Consider the following 13362-nt stretch of genomic DNA (forward strand, 5'->3'; position numbering starts at 1 on the left):
TCAGTATCCTTGGGATAAAATCCCTATACCTCATGACCTGTAAGGGCCTGTCTGCATGTAATGATTGTTCCCACTCAGCGGCAATGTAAGTGACTCTCAGGAGAGCAGGGTTTTGGTTCTCTGGCTCATAGCCATTTCCCTAGAGCTTGGAATAGTATCTAGACTCTAGTCCCCCCCCCCTTTTTTTTAAAAAACAAAATTAGGAGTAGAAACGAACATTTAAAGTTGTCAGTTTTTCACATTATGCTAAGTTTTAAATTATGCTTAAGTAATAACTATCACTTTCACTTTTTTCCTCCATACACTTTTACAGAATAAAAATTTACCAATAGAAAATACCACAGATTGTCTAAGCACCATGGCTAGTGTATGCAGAGTCATGCTCGAAACACCGTGAGTATTAGCTGATTCTTTTTCACTTTAACAATCCTCTTGAAACGGTTGTCTAGATACGAACAGGTCTTATTTAGAAGGCGGAAAATACGTTATCAAGTATCCAAAGTTAATATGTGAACAATATTAAAATAATTTGGAGCTTAATGTAACTGGTTAACTAGAAAGTACAGTGGATTTTCAGGTGCCTAAGGCCTAAGGCTAGTCAGACTCGCTTACTTGACTCTTCGTAATGGGGAATTTTGTGGTGCTCTTATTGGAGATAGGGGAAGAGCTTTGGTGTTTTGGTTATGCTTCTCATCAGCGTTCTCTCCTTTTCATTAAGAACCTTGTCTTTTTGCTAGAGGTCTAGAGTTACTCTTCCACTTAACCCCTCTCTCAGTATTAGTTCAGTCTTTATTTATTTTTCCAACACTAATCTGAATTCTCTGCTGGGTTTCCCTTCACTTTCAAGCCATTGATCGTGTATACCATAGTGTTGTCTGGCTGGATTTTGTTGCAGCGGAAGAAAGAATCCCTCCTGGATTCCGAAACAACAAATGGTCTTATTAGATGACTTTTCGTTTTTGTGGAGCTTTTCATTTTCCAAAGCAGTAGTATACACATCATCTTACTGGAAAACTTTATGAAGTAGGAGGGCAACTATTCATCGTTATCATTGTTCTTTAGGGGAGCAAGGTCCTGGGAAATGAAGGGACTTGAATGCACACTGGCTGGTCTGCCACACATGCCTGGATGGCCCCATCCTGGTTCTGGACGCCTTCTGCTATGTCATGCTGCTTTATAGATAGATGAAAGTTCTGTTTCCCTTTTTCCCAATTGAGAGAAGAATAAGAGTGAATTTTAGTGAAATTAGAATCCAGTGATATAATAATGTAAATACTTAGATTAAGTTAGCTTCTAAATAGCAAGCATATTGCTCAATTAAGCTAGTGGCTTTTTTCATCATATTGGCGAGAACAACCTTTATAAAGCACCTATCCTGAAAACATTACTGTGGGGCTACTTTAGATTTCCCTAAATTTGCCTCATCTCTGCCAAGCAGAAGGGGTGATAACACCAAGGAGGGTTCATACAAAGATGAGAATACGTGATACCTGCTGCACCCACCTCAGTTCTCTGGGAATCTCACCCTGGAGAAAGGGGGGCATACGTTAGCGTTCCTTTTAGAGATCAACAGGATACATCCTTCAGGGTCAACTGAATGTTGGATCAGTTCATTAAATAGTGATGTGCCTCATCCCTCCATATCTTTTCTACCCTCCAGGGAATACAGAAGCAGATTTACAAATGAAGAAACGGTGTCATTCTGCTTGAGGGTAATGGTGGGTGTCATAATACTCTATGACCATGTACATCCAGTGGGAGCATTTGCCAAAACTTCAAAGATTGATGTAAGTTATATTGTTTTATTTAATTTCAAACCATTTCTGGAAGTGGAATTCATAGGCATTTATTTAAAAGAGCTACAGGTTGCACCCTGTCACAGTCCTCAGTTTTACAGTTTCTGATAATAGTGGGTTTCTCTTCCCTCTTGTTTTGTGCTGGGTTTTTAATAGCCGCGTACAACAGCCGCAGTCTTTTAGCATGCCTCCTTGTCCCTCTTACTCCTCAGCCGTCCTGCATATTTGGCAATATAAATAAATACTTAGACATGAGAAGTTTACTTTCATTCTTGGACCAAAAGCCATTTCAAACAAAAGACTTATTTCCAAATGTGTATAGAAATTCAGTAGATGTTCTCCCAATGAAAAAAGACCATATAATACAGAATTTCTCCTCCCTCCTAATCATAATAATTTGTGGCTCTAGTCTGGGTTCCTACTTGGCTTGTCTCTACAGAAGTTCATATTAGGAATACAGCAGGTTTCTGATTTCTCTGTTTCGTAATTTCTCGCGCTAACCCTGTCACATCTAGTTCATCAGAATTATAACCAGTATTTGTCTTCCAGTTTTCCTTTCTTAGCTAGCTCAGGCTCTCGGAATTTCGTGTCTAGATTACTGATTGCCCACCAGCCTCTCTACCTCTTATTCATGTCCATCCTCTGTGAAGAGATATGAATTAACATTTATTGAGTGATTATTACTGTGTCTCAGGAATTTTATGCTAGTTTCCCTCTTACCTCGGAAAATATTCCCAGGATGTAGATGTTATTTCCTCTGTACTAATAGAGAATCTAAAATTCAGGGAAATTACATAATATAATCTCTAGTGAATTGTGGAGTGGGATTTTGAACCTACATCTCCATGGCTTGCAAAGCCTGTGCTCACCTTTTGTTCTCTTCTCTTTTCTCCTGTTTTTTGTTTTTTCTTTCCTTTCCTTACCTTTTCCCTTTCCTTCCCTTTTCATTCATTCTATTTTATTTATTGAGACAGAGCATGGCACTTTAGTTGAGGGAAGAGTAGAGGGAGAGAGAGAATCTCAAGGGGACTCCACGCTGATCGCAGAGCCCAGGGCAGGGCTTGATCCTAGGATCACGGGACCATGACCTGAGCCAGAATCAGGACGAGGACACTTAACTGACTGAACCACCCAGGCACTCCAAGCCTGTGCTGTTTCTGCTACATTCCGTGTTTTCAAAATCATCAGGCTCATGTGCCTTACATACCATCTTTACTGAGTTGTTCCCTTTTTAGAGCCAATCACAAGTCCCTACCCCATTAGTTACAGTTGAGTCTTCCTTGGCTTGTGAGGCCCTCTACACTTGATCTTAGCCAAAAGGCCGAGAAGCGATTTGTGAGGCCCTCTGTAAACTCCCCTATGCTAGTCATTTCAGCCTTGCAAAATTCTGTTCTCAGTGTGTGATAAGATGTATTATTTTTGTCAAGGTGTTTGTCTACCTGGAAAGGCTCCTCTCTTCCTTGGCTACGTGTTCAGTCTGTTTTCTTAAAAGCTTCTCCACACCTTTTCTGGGAAGTCGTCCCTTAGCCAACCCTTTGTTCTCTCATTCGTGTGTGTAGTGCTTTCATTTGACCAGATTCAGTTCTTTAAAAGTTTTGCTTGACAAAGAAACAAAATAACAGTTGGGTTGATTTTTTCCCCCTTCTTTTAAGAATAATGATTTTGACATTTCTAGAATGTAATTTCTCATGAGTTCCATAGTTGTGGTACTGATTTAAGTACTACTGTTTTGAGATAATGACTGTTGTATGAGAAAAACATTTTTACCTTTTCTGTTTCCTTTTCTTCTTAGATGAAAGGTTGTATCAAAGTTCTTAAGGACCAACCTCCCAATAGTGTAGAAGGTCTTCTAAATGCTCTCAGGTGTGTATATATATATATACATGTGAATATGTATAGAAAAACTATCTATAAGGAAATACTTAAAAATGCCAGTAGTACAAAGAATATGAATTTATATGTTCATGTTAGAAATGGGAAGATCTCATTTGCTTATTGTCACTCTTGGTTTCAACTGTTGGTTACAATATTTTTATAATAAAGAGAGTGTGCGTGGTGGGGGGGGGCGTTCACCTGAAAATAGCAATTTTATTTTTTTTTTTAAATTTTATTTATTTATTTGACAGACAGAGATCACAAGTAGGCAGAGAGGCAGGCAGAGAAGAGGAAGCAGGCTCGCTGCTGAGCAGAGAGCCCGATGCGGGGCTCGATCTCAGGACCCTGAAATCATGACCCGAGCCGAAGGCAGGGGCTTAACCCACTGAGCCACCCAGGCGCCCCAGCAGTTTTATTTCTTTGCCAAAGATTTTGGCTTTCATTTTTTGATGGCTTAGGATGTTTATTTTTTCTTAATGAATGTGCAACATGCTAATTATAAAATTAAATTCAGCAAACAGGAAGATTTAAAGCAAAATAAGGAAATCACATAATCTCACTATTTTGAAACAAACTGCTCTTAATTTTGGTATATAGTCTTGCAAAACTTTTTCTTTACACTTTATAGATAGTCATAGGTCTGTGATATTTACTTTTTACAAATGCCATAAAAACTCTTCTGCAAAAACTAGCTCTTTTCCCTTAATATCATTACATTTCTAATTTCACAGATACCTTTATTTATTTTGTATATTTCTTACAATATTTCTTATAATGAAAAAACAGTTATTTGCTGTCTTTTCTCAGCTTAAACCTACTTGATGTTGTTACTGTAACTCCTAAGAATGCTATAATTTTTTTTTTTAAGAGGATTTTTTCTTTCCATTTTTTTTAAAGTAAGTTCTAGGCCCAGCATGGGGCTTGAATTCATGACCCTGAGATCAAGAGTCACAAGTTCTATGGACTGAGCCAGCCAGGCATCTCTTGAATGCTGCTGTATTTTTAAATGCAAATCTCAGCATACTATAACATCTTAACTACAGAGATTTAATTTGCAATTTAATTTCCCTAACATAAAAGATAATTTGCTCATTGCTCAAATTATTTTGTGTTTAAACACAAAATTGCATGAGCACAGAAATATTTATAAAGAGACTTTTTGAGGTCATGGGCTCTCTTTGCTTTTTACTGTAGTGCACTGTAGTTCACGTGATAACCAAAAATAATGTCCAGCTCAGTATTAAATTTCTCATGTTTAATGAGCAAAACAGGTTGTTACTCCTCTTGAATGCTTAGTCACACTTGGTGCATCATAAAGCAGAATTCTGTGCTGTATCATTTCAGCTGAATGGAACCAGTAAATGATTTTATTAGGATTATGAAAAGTATTCTGTGAGCAGTGACTACCTGAGCAAAGGAGGTCGTTTCTACACAAAGATCAGAAAGAGTCGGGATCATAATATAACAATAAAAAGCCTCATAATGTCAAATTATTTCAACCATAAGCCTACAGAAACCGCAACTTCTGGGAATTTTTTACTCTGGAGGTTTTTACAACATAAACCTCATTGGTTTTATCCATATTTGTGGTATTGTGAATCTTTACTACTTGATTCCTTTCTGAAGACACCCTGGGACCCAGTCAGCCCGGTTTGTCTACCAAGACCCTTTTTTTCTTACTGGTGAGACTCTGTGAAGCCAGTCAGTGACAGGAAACCTGCTTTGAAAAGGAAGAGGGAATCAAAGTCTAGGAGGACCTGGTATTGCTTCTTTGCCCGTTTTCCTTCCCTCCCCCCTCACTCCTTCCTTCCTGCCTTCCTTCCTTGAGATTTTTATACTTAACAGAGAGAGCAAAAGCAGAGGGAGCGGCAGAGGAGAGGGAGAAGCGGATTCCACACTGAGCAGGGAGCCCTATGTGGGGCTCAATCCTAGGACCCTGAGATCATGACCTGAGCCAAAGGCAGTCATTTAATTGACTGAGTCACCCAGGAGCCCCAGGCCTGGTGTTCCATTTCTTTACCTTGAAGGGGCAGTGCTCCGCACATTAAAAACTCAGAGTTTGGACACATGGGTGGCTCAGTGGGTTAAAGCCTTTGGCTCTCAGGTCATGATCCCAGGGTCCTGGGATGGAGCCTTGCATCGGGCTCTCTGCTCAGCAGGGAGCCTGCTTCCTCCTCTCTCTCTCTCTGCCTGCCTCTCTGCCTACTTGTGATCTCTGTCAAATGAATAAATAAAATCTTTAAAAAAAAAAAAAAAACCTCAGAGTTTGCTTTTGTTTTTCAGAATTTAAAGGTAGTTGGGTCTTTTCTATTCTAGCATTAGGGCAGCACCAGGCATGAGGGCTAAGTGAGAGGTAGGAGTCTGTGTTTGAGGAAAAGGGAAGAAAAGCCCCATTGAGGCAAGGGCCACTTAACAGTTTTCAGTTTTTGTTTCGCATATCTAATGGAAAGTAGAAGATGAAGGTTTTATCGCAGAGATAACTCTTGAACTGTTTTTCTACATAGTGAACGTGTTACATGTCTGATTCTTTTTCACCTGGGAAGTTGTGTAAGGTTCATTGGTGCACATGATGCTTTATAGTAGTGGTTATAATTAGTAACATTTTTATATTACTGTATGTTCATATGTCGTTTCATACCGTTTCATACTCATGACTTTATTTAATCCACACCACAGGAAGATGGTGGATATGAGGTGCTTGGGGATGTCTCCATCGTACAACTGTACAACTAGTTACCTTGTGCTCTTGAGAGACTCACAGATCATATAGCTAATAAGTGTCGGAGTCTTTCCACATTCAGGTTTTTGTTCTTAAAATCCTGTATGCTTGATGCTGTAGCATTGAGCCTTAGGTTTTCTATGTGACCAAACCCTGGAGTGCTTTGGAATAACTAGGAAGGAGGGGAAAATGCAGACCCCTGGGTCACCATCCCCCAGAGGGTCTCTCTCAGGTCTGGGGTGGGGCTCAGGAACCTCATTTTATAAGTAAACACCCTCGCTGATGTCATGGTGGCACTTTGAGAAATACTGCTCACACTAATTACCACAGCCCCTAATGTGCTTCACTTTAAGAGCAAAGGAGATACTATTTGAAAAGCACTTTGTAATCCCAAAAGTGCTGTGCAATTGTTAATTGTTACTTTGACCTCTAGAGAATGGGAGATAGTTTTGTGGAATTACTTTCTGAGTAGCTGCTTTACTAGAGATGTTCACTCCATCAACTTCCTCAGAGCCAGCAGTTAATAACTAAAAATTTTTTTATTTTTATTTTTTAAGATTTTACTGATCTCTCTGACAGAGAGGCAGATAGAGCACAAGCAGGCGGAGCAGCAGGCTTCCAGCTGAGTAGAGCACCTGATGTGGGGCTCCAGCCCAGGACCCTGGGAATATGACCTGAGCTGAAGGCAGAGGCACACCCAGGCACCCCAATAGCTAAAAATTTTAAAATTTTAATTGCATGCACATATATATGCTGTTTATTTTAAATGCTTCTCTATCATTATATATAGTGCCTCCAACTTACAGTATGTGGTTACAGAAAAGCAGCAAGTCATGCCTGCATTTTATAGATAGAAAAATGGAACCAAGTGTTGTCATCATGAGAGAGCAAGCTAGAGCTGGGAGTTAAGATTCGGTGCTAGATAACTCCGTTCTTTACTAAATTTCAGAGTAAAGTTAAATAATAGTTGATTTTCTTTGGTAGGAAAGTCATACGCTCTCAAAAAGGAACTTTGTTGTTACGCTTGAAGTGCGGCAATGCCGTATGGGTCCAAACGGGATTTTCCCGTGTGTGTGTGAATGTGTGTGTGTGTGTGAGGCGCTCCTGCCCTTTGCTTGCTTTCCTCCCTTCTTGCTTTCTTTCTTTCCTTCTTTTTCTCCCTCCCTCCCTCCATCCCTTCCCTTCCTCCCTCCATCCTTCCTTGCTTCTTTGTTTGTTTTAAAGATTTTATTTATTTATTTGACAGAGATCACAAGTAGGCAGAGAGGCAGGCAGAGAGAGAGAGAGAGGAGGAAGCAAGCCCCCCACGGAGCAGAGAGCCCGATGTGCGGCTCCATCCCAGGACCCTGGGATCATGACCTGAGCCGAAGGCAGAGCCTTCGGAGCCACCCAGGCACCCCATGTTTGTTTTTTTAATTTATTTGTTTAAAGAGGGAGAGGCAAAGAGAGGGGAGAATTCCAAGCAGGCTCTGCACCCAGCACAGACTCTGACATGGGGCTCCATCTTACAACCCCAAGTCAAGACCTCAGCTGGAATCAAGAGTTGGATGCTTAACTGACTGAGCCACCCAGGTGCCTCCATTCCTGGCCATTTCTTGAGAAGAATGTGATGATGTGACAGTCCTGCCTCCCAGTCAGCCCCGTTGAGGGGAAGGATCTCAGAACTGCAGGAAGCGCATGATCACATCCTGCAAAAGCAGCAAGAACTTGTGTCTGGTAAAGAGGAAAGCACTCACAGCTCCTGGGATGTCTGAGAACATGGCTGAGTAGTGGTACTTAAACCACTCTGTGTGAAATGTCGGTGTGCCGCTTGCATGGCTCTCTCCCCTGTTCAGGTGCATAAAGGAAAGGGGGGAAAAAAAGAAAGGGGAGGATGTTAAACATTTTTTATTTGCTGACATCATTAGGATTATGTGCAGCTAAATATACTTTATCTGCACTTGGAAAAGAAAACAGAAGGCTTTAGTCTTGGCTACATCACTTGCCACTTAATGTAAATATTCTTTAGGGATGTTTTTTCCAGCCTGGCTGCTTACTTTCTTGTCTTCTTTCCACAAGTACTAATGGAGCATCTATCACATGCCAGGTGCTCTGGTGTCTCTTCAGTAGTGCGTGAACAATTTGGAAGTAGCCTTCTAAGTAAGACGTTGGGAATATGTCAAGTACTTAATAAGTACATGTGTGCCCTTATCTCTCCAGGATTTGAGTTCAGGTCCTCTCTTCAATTTTTTATTGATTTGAAATGAAACAAGAATTTCTTGAAGACACAAAGACCATCTGTGTGTACTTGCTTTAAAATGATCTATTCCTTAAAGATTAAATTTGAAATTCTTATAAGCCAAATTAACTGATCCAGGATTAAGTTCTGTCTGAATTGTCCCACATTCAGGCATTGAGCACCTGTTTCCGTTGCTGCTCATCTCGTCCAGGCGTTGGTCGCCTCACTGAGGCCCCTGGAACAGCCCCCTGGTTGGTCCCTGTGCTGCTCCTCTGTTCTCTACAGTTCAACTGCCAGAGCAGTCTTTTCAGAACCTAAATGAAATCCCCTATCACTGCCCTACCTGATAGCCTCCACTGGCTTTCATGTGCACTTAAAATAACCTCCCTGCTTCTCACTGTGACCTGCGGTGTCTTCGTGAGCTGGGCTTTTCTGGTCCGGAAGGCCCCATCTAGTAATTTTCTCCTTTGCCCCGGTATGAGTGTATTACCGTCTGTCTGCTCTGCCAGATTGTCAGCTCCTGGAACAGTGCCGGACACATAGCAGGCTTACTCACTGACTTTGGGCTATTAAAGGGCTCCTGTGGTGAATCTTCTCATAAACCAGTGGTCCCTCTTCATGATTTTTGTGTTTACTTGCCTATAGCAAAACATGTCTAGCTGGAAACAAGGCTCTCAGAATATTGAGACATTTGGGGATGTGATGGTTTGGGACTTGAGTGGGGCTCGGCGTATTTTTCGGTAAAGGTCTAGAGGGTAAACATACTTTTTAGGGTTTGGGGCCACATGGTTTCTGTCACAGCTACTCTGCCACTGTAGCAAGAAGGTAACCGTAGGTAATATTGAAGTAAATCAGTATGGCTGTCTTCCATTAAAACTTTTTATAAAAGGGGCGCCTGGGTGGCTCAGTGGGTTAAAGCCTCTGCCTTTGGCTCAGTCATGGTCTCAGGGTCCTGGGATCGGGCCCCACATCAGGCTCTCTGCTTAGTGGGGAGCCTGCTTCCCCTTCTCTCTCTGCCTGCCTCTCTGCCTACTTGTGATCTCTGTCAAAATAAATAATTAAAATTAAAAAAAAAACTTTTTATAAAAACACTGAAAATCGCATTTCATATAATTTCCATGTTAATGTGAAATATTCTTTTGATTCGTTCCCTATTCATTTAAAATTATAAAAGGCACTTCATTCACAGCCCATACAAAAATAGGTGGGGGCTTAGATTGGGCCAGTGATTTGTCAGTCCCTGTGATGGAGCGGAGACTGTTTTCCTCCGAGTGGGAGGTGTTCCCTAGGCTTTAACCAGCTCACTTCAGCAAGGTAGTTGTGACTCAGTACACAGCTCTTGGATCTTCTGTCTAAAAGCTGGTCGGGAGGCTAAGCGAGGCAGAACCTGAACCCAGTTGAAGCTGAAAATTAAAGGCACAATTGTGAGAGAAGATTTATCTATTTGCTCACCTTGTGATAATTCTAGAACCCAGTGCAGATAATGTTGTTTTTTTTTAATTCCCTAAAATTGCTGTTTTTGTCTTTGTTTCTGTTTTTATTTGTAGGTACACAACAAAACATTTGAATGATGAGACTACCTCCAAGCAAATCAAGTCCATGCTGCAGTAGCAGCTGTGGCGTGCGCACCTGCTGTGGGTGGAAGACAGTATTCTGCAGTGACTGGGAATGCACAGTTTTTAGTGATTGCAATTACTATCTCATGTACTCTTGCTTTTTATTTCTTGCCTCTGTTCCTCTTCCCTCTTTTTTAATCATGTTCTTGTTCTTAAGACTTCTTTTCTGTGCCAAAATCAGTAAAGTTATACTCTGAAGGGATATTGTCCTTTCAAACGGGCCATCTAAGGCAGCTAATTATGCATTGCATTGGGGTCTCTACTGAGAAAAATTCTGTGACTTGAACTAAATATTTTTAAATGTGGATTTTTTTTGAAAACTAATATTTAATATTGCTTCTCCTGCATGGCAAAACTGCCTATTCTGCTATTTAAAAACCCTCAATGACTTTATTTTCTACTGCCGCTTTTTTCATGTGCAGCCAAAATGAAAATGTTTAAATTAACTGTGTTGTACAAATGGTACCCAACACAAACTTTTTTTTAAATTAGTAAGACTTTTGTTTAAAGTTTTAAGTTTGCATTTGACTTTTTTTGTAAGGATGTATGTTGTGTGTTTAACCTTTATTAACTAACGTTAAAAACTGTGATGTGTGCGTAGAATATTACGTATGCATGTTCATGTTTAAAGAATGGCTGTTGATGATAAAATAAAAATCAGCTTTCATTTTTCTAAGTGTGGCTTGGTTTACTGGTGTTTTGTTTTTAAGCTTGTAAAGCCTTCCCTGTGTTATTTTAGCAGAATGCATACAAACATCAAATATTACCACTTCTTGTAGAGGAGAACTGGTTCTTTGTTATTAGTTTTTTTCTTCATTATTGTCTATGTAGGTAGTTTTAGTTGCTTTTAAAATCTTGCCAAATGCAGTAAGACCAGTGATCTTGTTGTTAATCTGCTTTTTACTCTGGATTTACTTTTGTATGGTTGTAGTAATAGGGGGAAAACTGCACTTGCCTGATTCACAGCTCCCAGGAGTGAGAGGGCAGTCACAGGAGGCGAAGAGGGAGGGTGGCAGGAAGAGCAGCCCTCACCATGGGGAGGAGCGTGTGTGCAAGGGGGGCTTTGACACCACTGGTAGAAAAGCAGTGTGTATGTTATTTGAAGGTCATAAAACCTTAATCATGAGATCAAAATGTCCTGATTGTGAGATGCAGCTTAAAGGTTGTCTAGTCCCGTTGTGCTGGTGGTGTGATGGGGGTCTTGAGTGTCTCCGCTCTGGCAGTGCATGTGAAGTGGAAGGAGTGCCAGAGGCTTCCACCAAATCCTTTTGGCTTAAATAGTGCTGGATCGTGATGCCCACAGCGCCGCCATGGACTCCCTGCTGACCTCCTTGGCCTTCACCGCACGCTCCCCCACTGCATACCCAGCTCGTCTTCAGCTCAGCTGCCTGCAGCTTACAAATTGCATGTGATGTCACACCTCCCTAACTCTGGCTGGTCCCCAAACCTGCCCTTCCCTTCCCCACTCATGTCCGTCTGATGAGCAGCAACTTGCATTTTTTGAGACCTTCTTCATGAAGCCTTCAGGAAAACATTAACCCCAGTCTTCTGAGTATTGTAATGGATTCAACTGTGGCTCCCTAAAGGATATGTCTACCTGGAACCTGAAAATACAACCTTATTTGGAATAAGGGTATTTACAGATATTATCAAGGATCTGGAGATGAGACCATCCCGAATTAGAGTAGGCCCTAAATCCAATGACAAATCCTTGTAAGAGAAAAGAAGGGGAAACAGACTCAGCAAAAGGCCATGTGAAGATGGAGGCAGATAGGAGCAGCGCATGGACGAGCCACAGATCCAAGACTGGCTGGCAATCGCCCAAAGCTGGAAGAGTCATGGGATACATTCTCCCTCTGGAAGGAGGGAGTCTCCAGAAGGAACCAACCCTGCTGCCACCTCTGGCCTCCAGGACCGTGAGAGGACGCACTTCTACCCCATTTGTGGTAGTTTGGTATGGCAGCCCTGGGAATCTAACACAGGTGTCTCATCCAGCGCCTCTGACACCTGACTACGTTTGTGGGTACCTTTTCTGACCCTGTGAGACTCAGAAAAGAGCCATGTCTGATTTTCCCTCTGCCCCAAGGATTTTGTACAGTGCCCCGACTGGAATAGGAGCCAAGCGAATGCTCGAACGGAGTGAATACAAGTAAAAAATAATGAGGCAGCTGGAAGAGAAAAGGCAATACTGCTGTGGCCTGTGTGGTCGGCACAGCGCACGCTCCACATATGGGAGAAGTAGAAGAATCTAACTCTGGACGGAGGGCTGGCAAGCTGGTCTGTGGGCTGGCAAGCTGGTCTGTGGGCCAGTCCACCCCCCTCCTCTATTTTTGTACAGCCTGTGAACTAAGAATACCTTTTACATTTGTAAAAGGTTGAGAAAAATCAAAAGACTATTTCATAGCATGTGTGAAGTATACAAAATTCAAATTCCAGTGTCCACAAATAAAATTTTATTGGAACACAGCCTCACTCACTTGTTTACATATTATTTTTGGCTATTTTTGCACTACAACAGCAGAATGGAATTCTTGTGACAGAAGCCATATGGCCCTCAGTGGCAAAAATATTTACTATCTGGCCCTTTACAGAAAGAGTTTGCTGACCCCTTCGCTAGTTACAAGAGCAGGTTTATTCGAGAACCGGGTATGATGGAAGTACGGGGCTCAGGGAGATAAAAGGAGCTGTCCCTGCTGCCACAGACTTAATTTCAGGTCTAATAGTTGCCATTCAGATGGCCAAAGAGAACAAATCGGCAACTTGCCACCTACCAAGTGTGATCTCATTTAATATTCGTCCTAGAGTAAAGGATGATGATAACTGGCCATGGGCTCACCAAAAATGAGGGCCAGGGCAAGTGGGCAGGGTCTGCCCGGTGTATTGGAGGGAGGTGGGACCCTGCTCCACTTTGGTGGTCTTCATCACTCAGAGCTGGGCCTCCTTTCACCCCCTCTCTCCTCTAAAACACAGCTCTGCTCAGTATTTCTACCCCTCTCTGGCCAGTGCTTGCGCACTCTTCTGTCTTCCCTCACCATACAAAGTACCCATTGCATCGTGATGGGCACTCTTCACCAGTGCCCTATTTCTACAGCCTTCAATGTGGGCAAGTAAGACATTTCAATCAGCTATTTCCCCCTT

General features: G+C 41.8%; 1 protein-coding gene across 41 annotated transcripts in view; it reads left to right on the plus strand.

Moving 5' to 3' along the window:
- CYRIB (CYFIP related Rac1 interactor B) overlaps nucleotides 1-10900 on the plus strand; it is a 144194-nt gene extending 133294 nt beyond the window's left edge. For 38 of the 41 annotated variants that reach the window (XM_082719726.1, XM_082719728.1, XM_082719746.1 and 35 more), the window contains 4 exons: nucleotides 314-393; nucleotides 1661-1787; nucleotides 3589-3659; nucleotides 10156-10900. In XM_082719726.1, the coding sequence (XP_082575852.1) occupies nucleotides 314-393; nucleotides 1661-1787; nucleotides 3589-3659; nucleotides 10156-10219 (342 nt within the window). In that variant the 3' untranslated portion in view covers nucleotides 10220-10900. Of the gene's footprint in view, nucleotides 1-313; nucleotides 394-1660; nucleotides 3089-3136; nucleotides 3660-10155 lie in introns of all 41 variants that reach the window. The other 3 variants (XR_014308612.1, XR_014308613.1, XM_082719744.1) reach the window with 2 other exon arrangements.
- The last annotated feature ends 2462 nt before the right edge of the window (nucleotides 10901-13362 follow it).

Source organism: Mustela nivalis, assembly GCF_964662115.1.
Source record: "Mustela nivalis genome assembly, chromosome: 2".
Lineage (NCBI taxonomy): Eukaryota > Metazoa > Chordata > Mammalia > Carnivora > Mustelidae > Mustela > Mustela nivalis.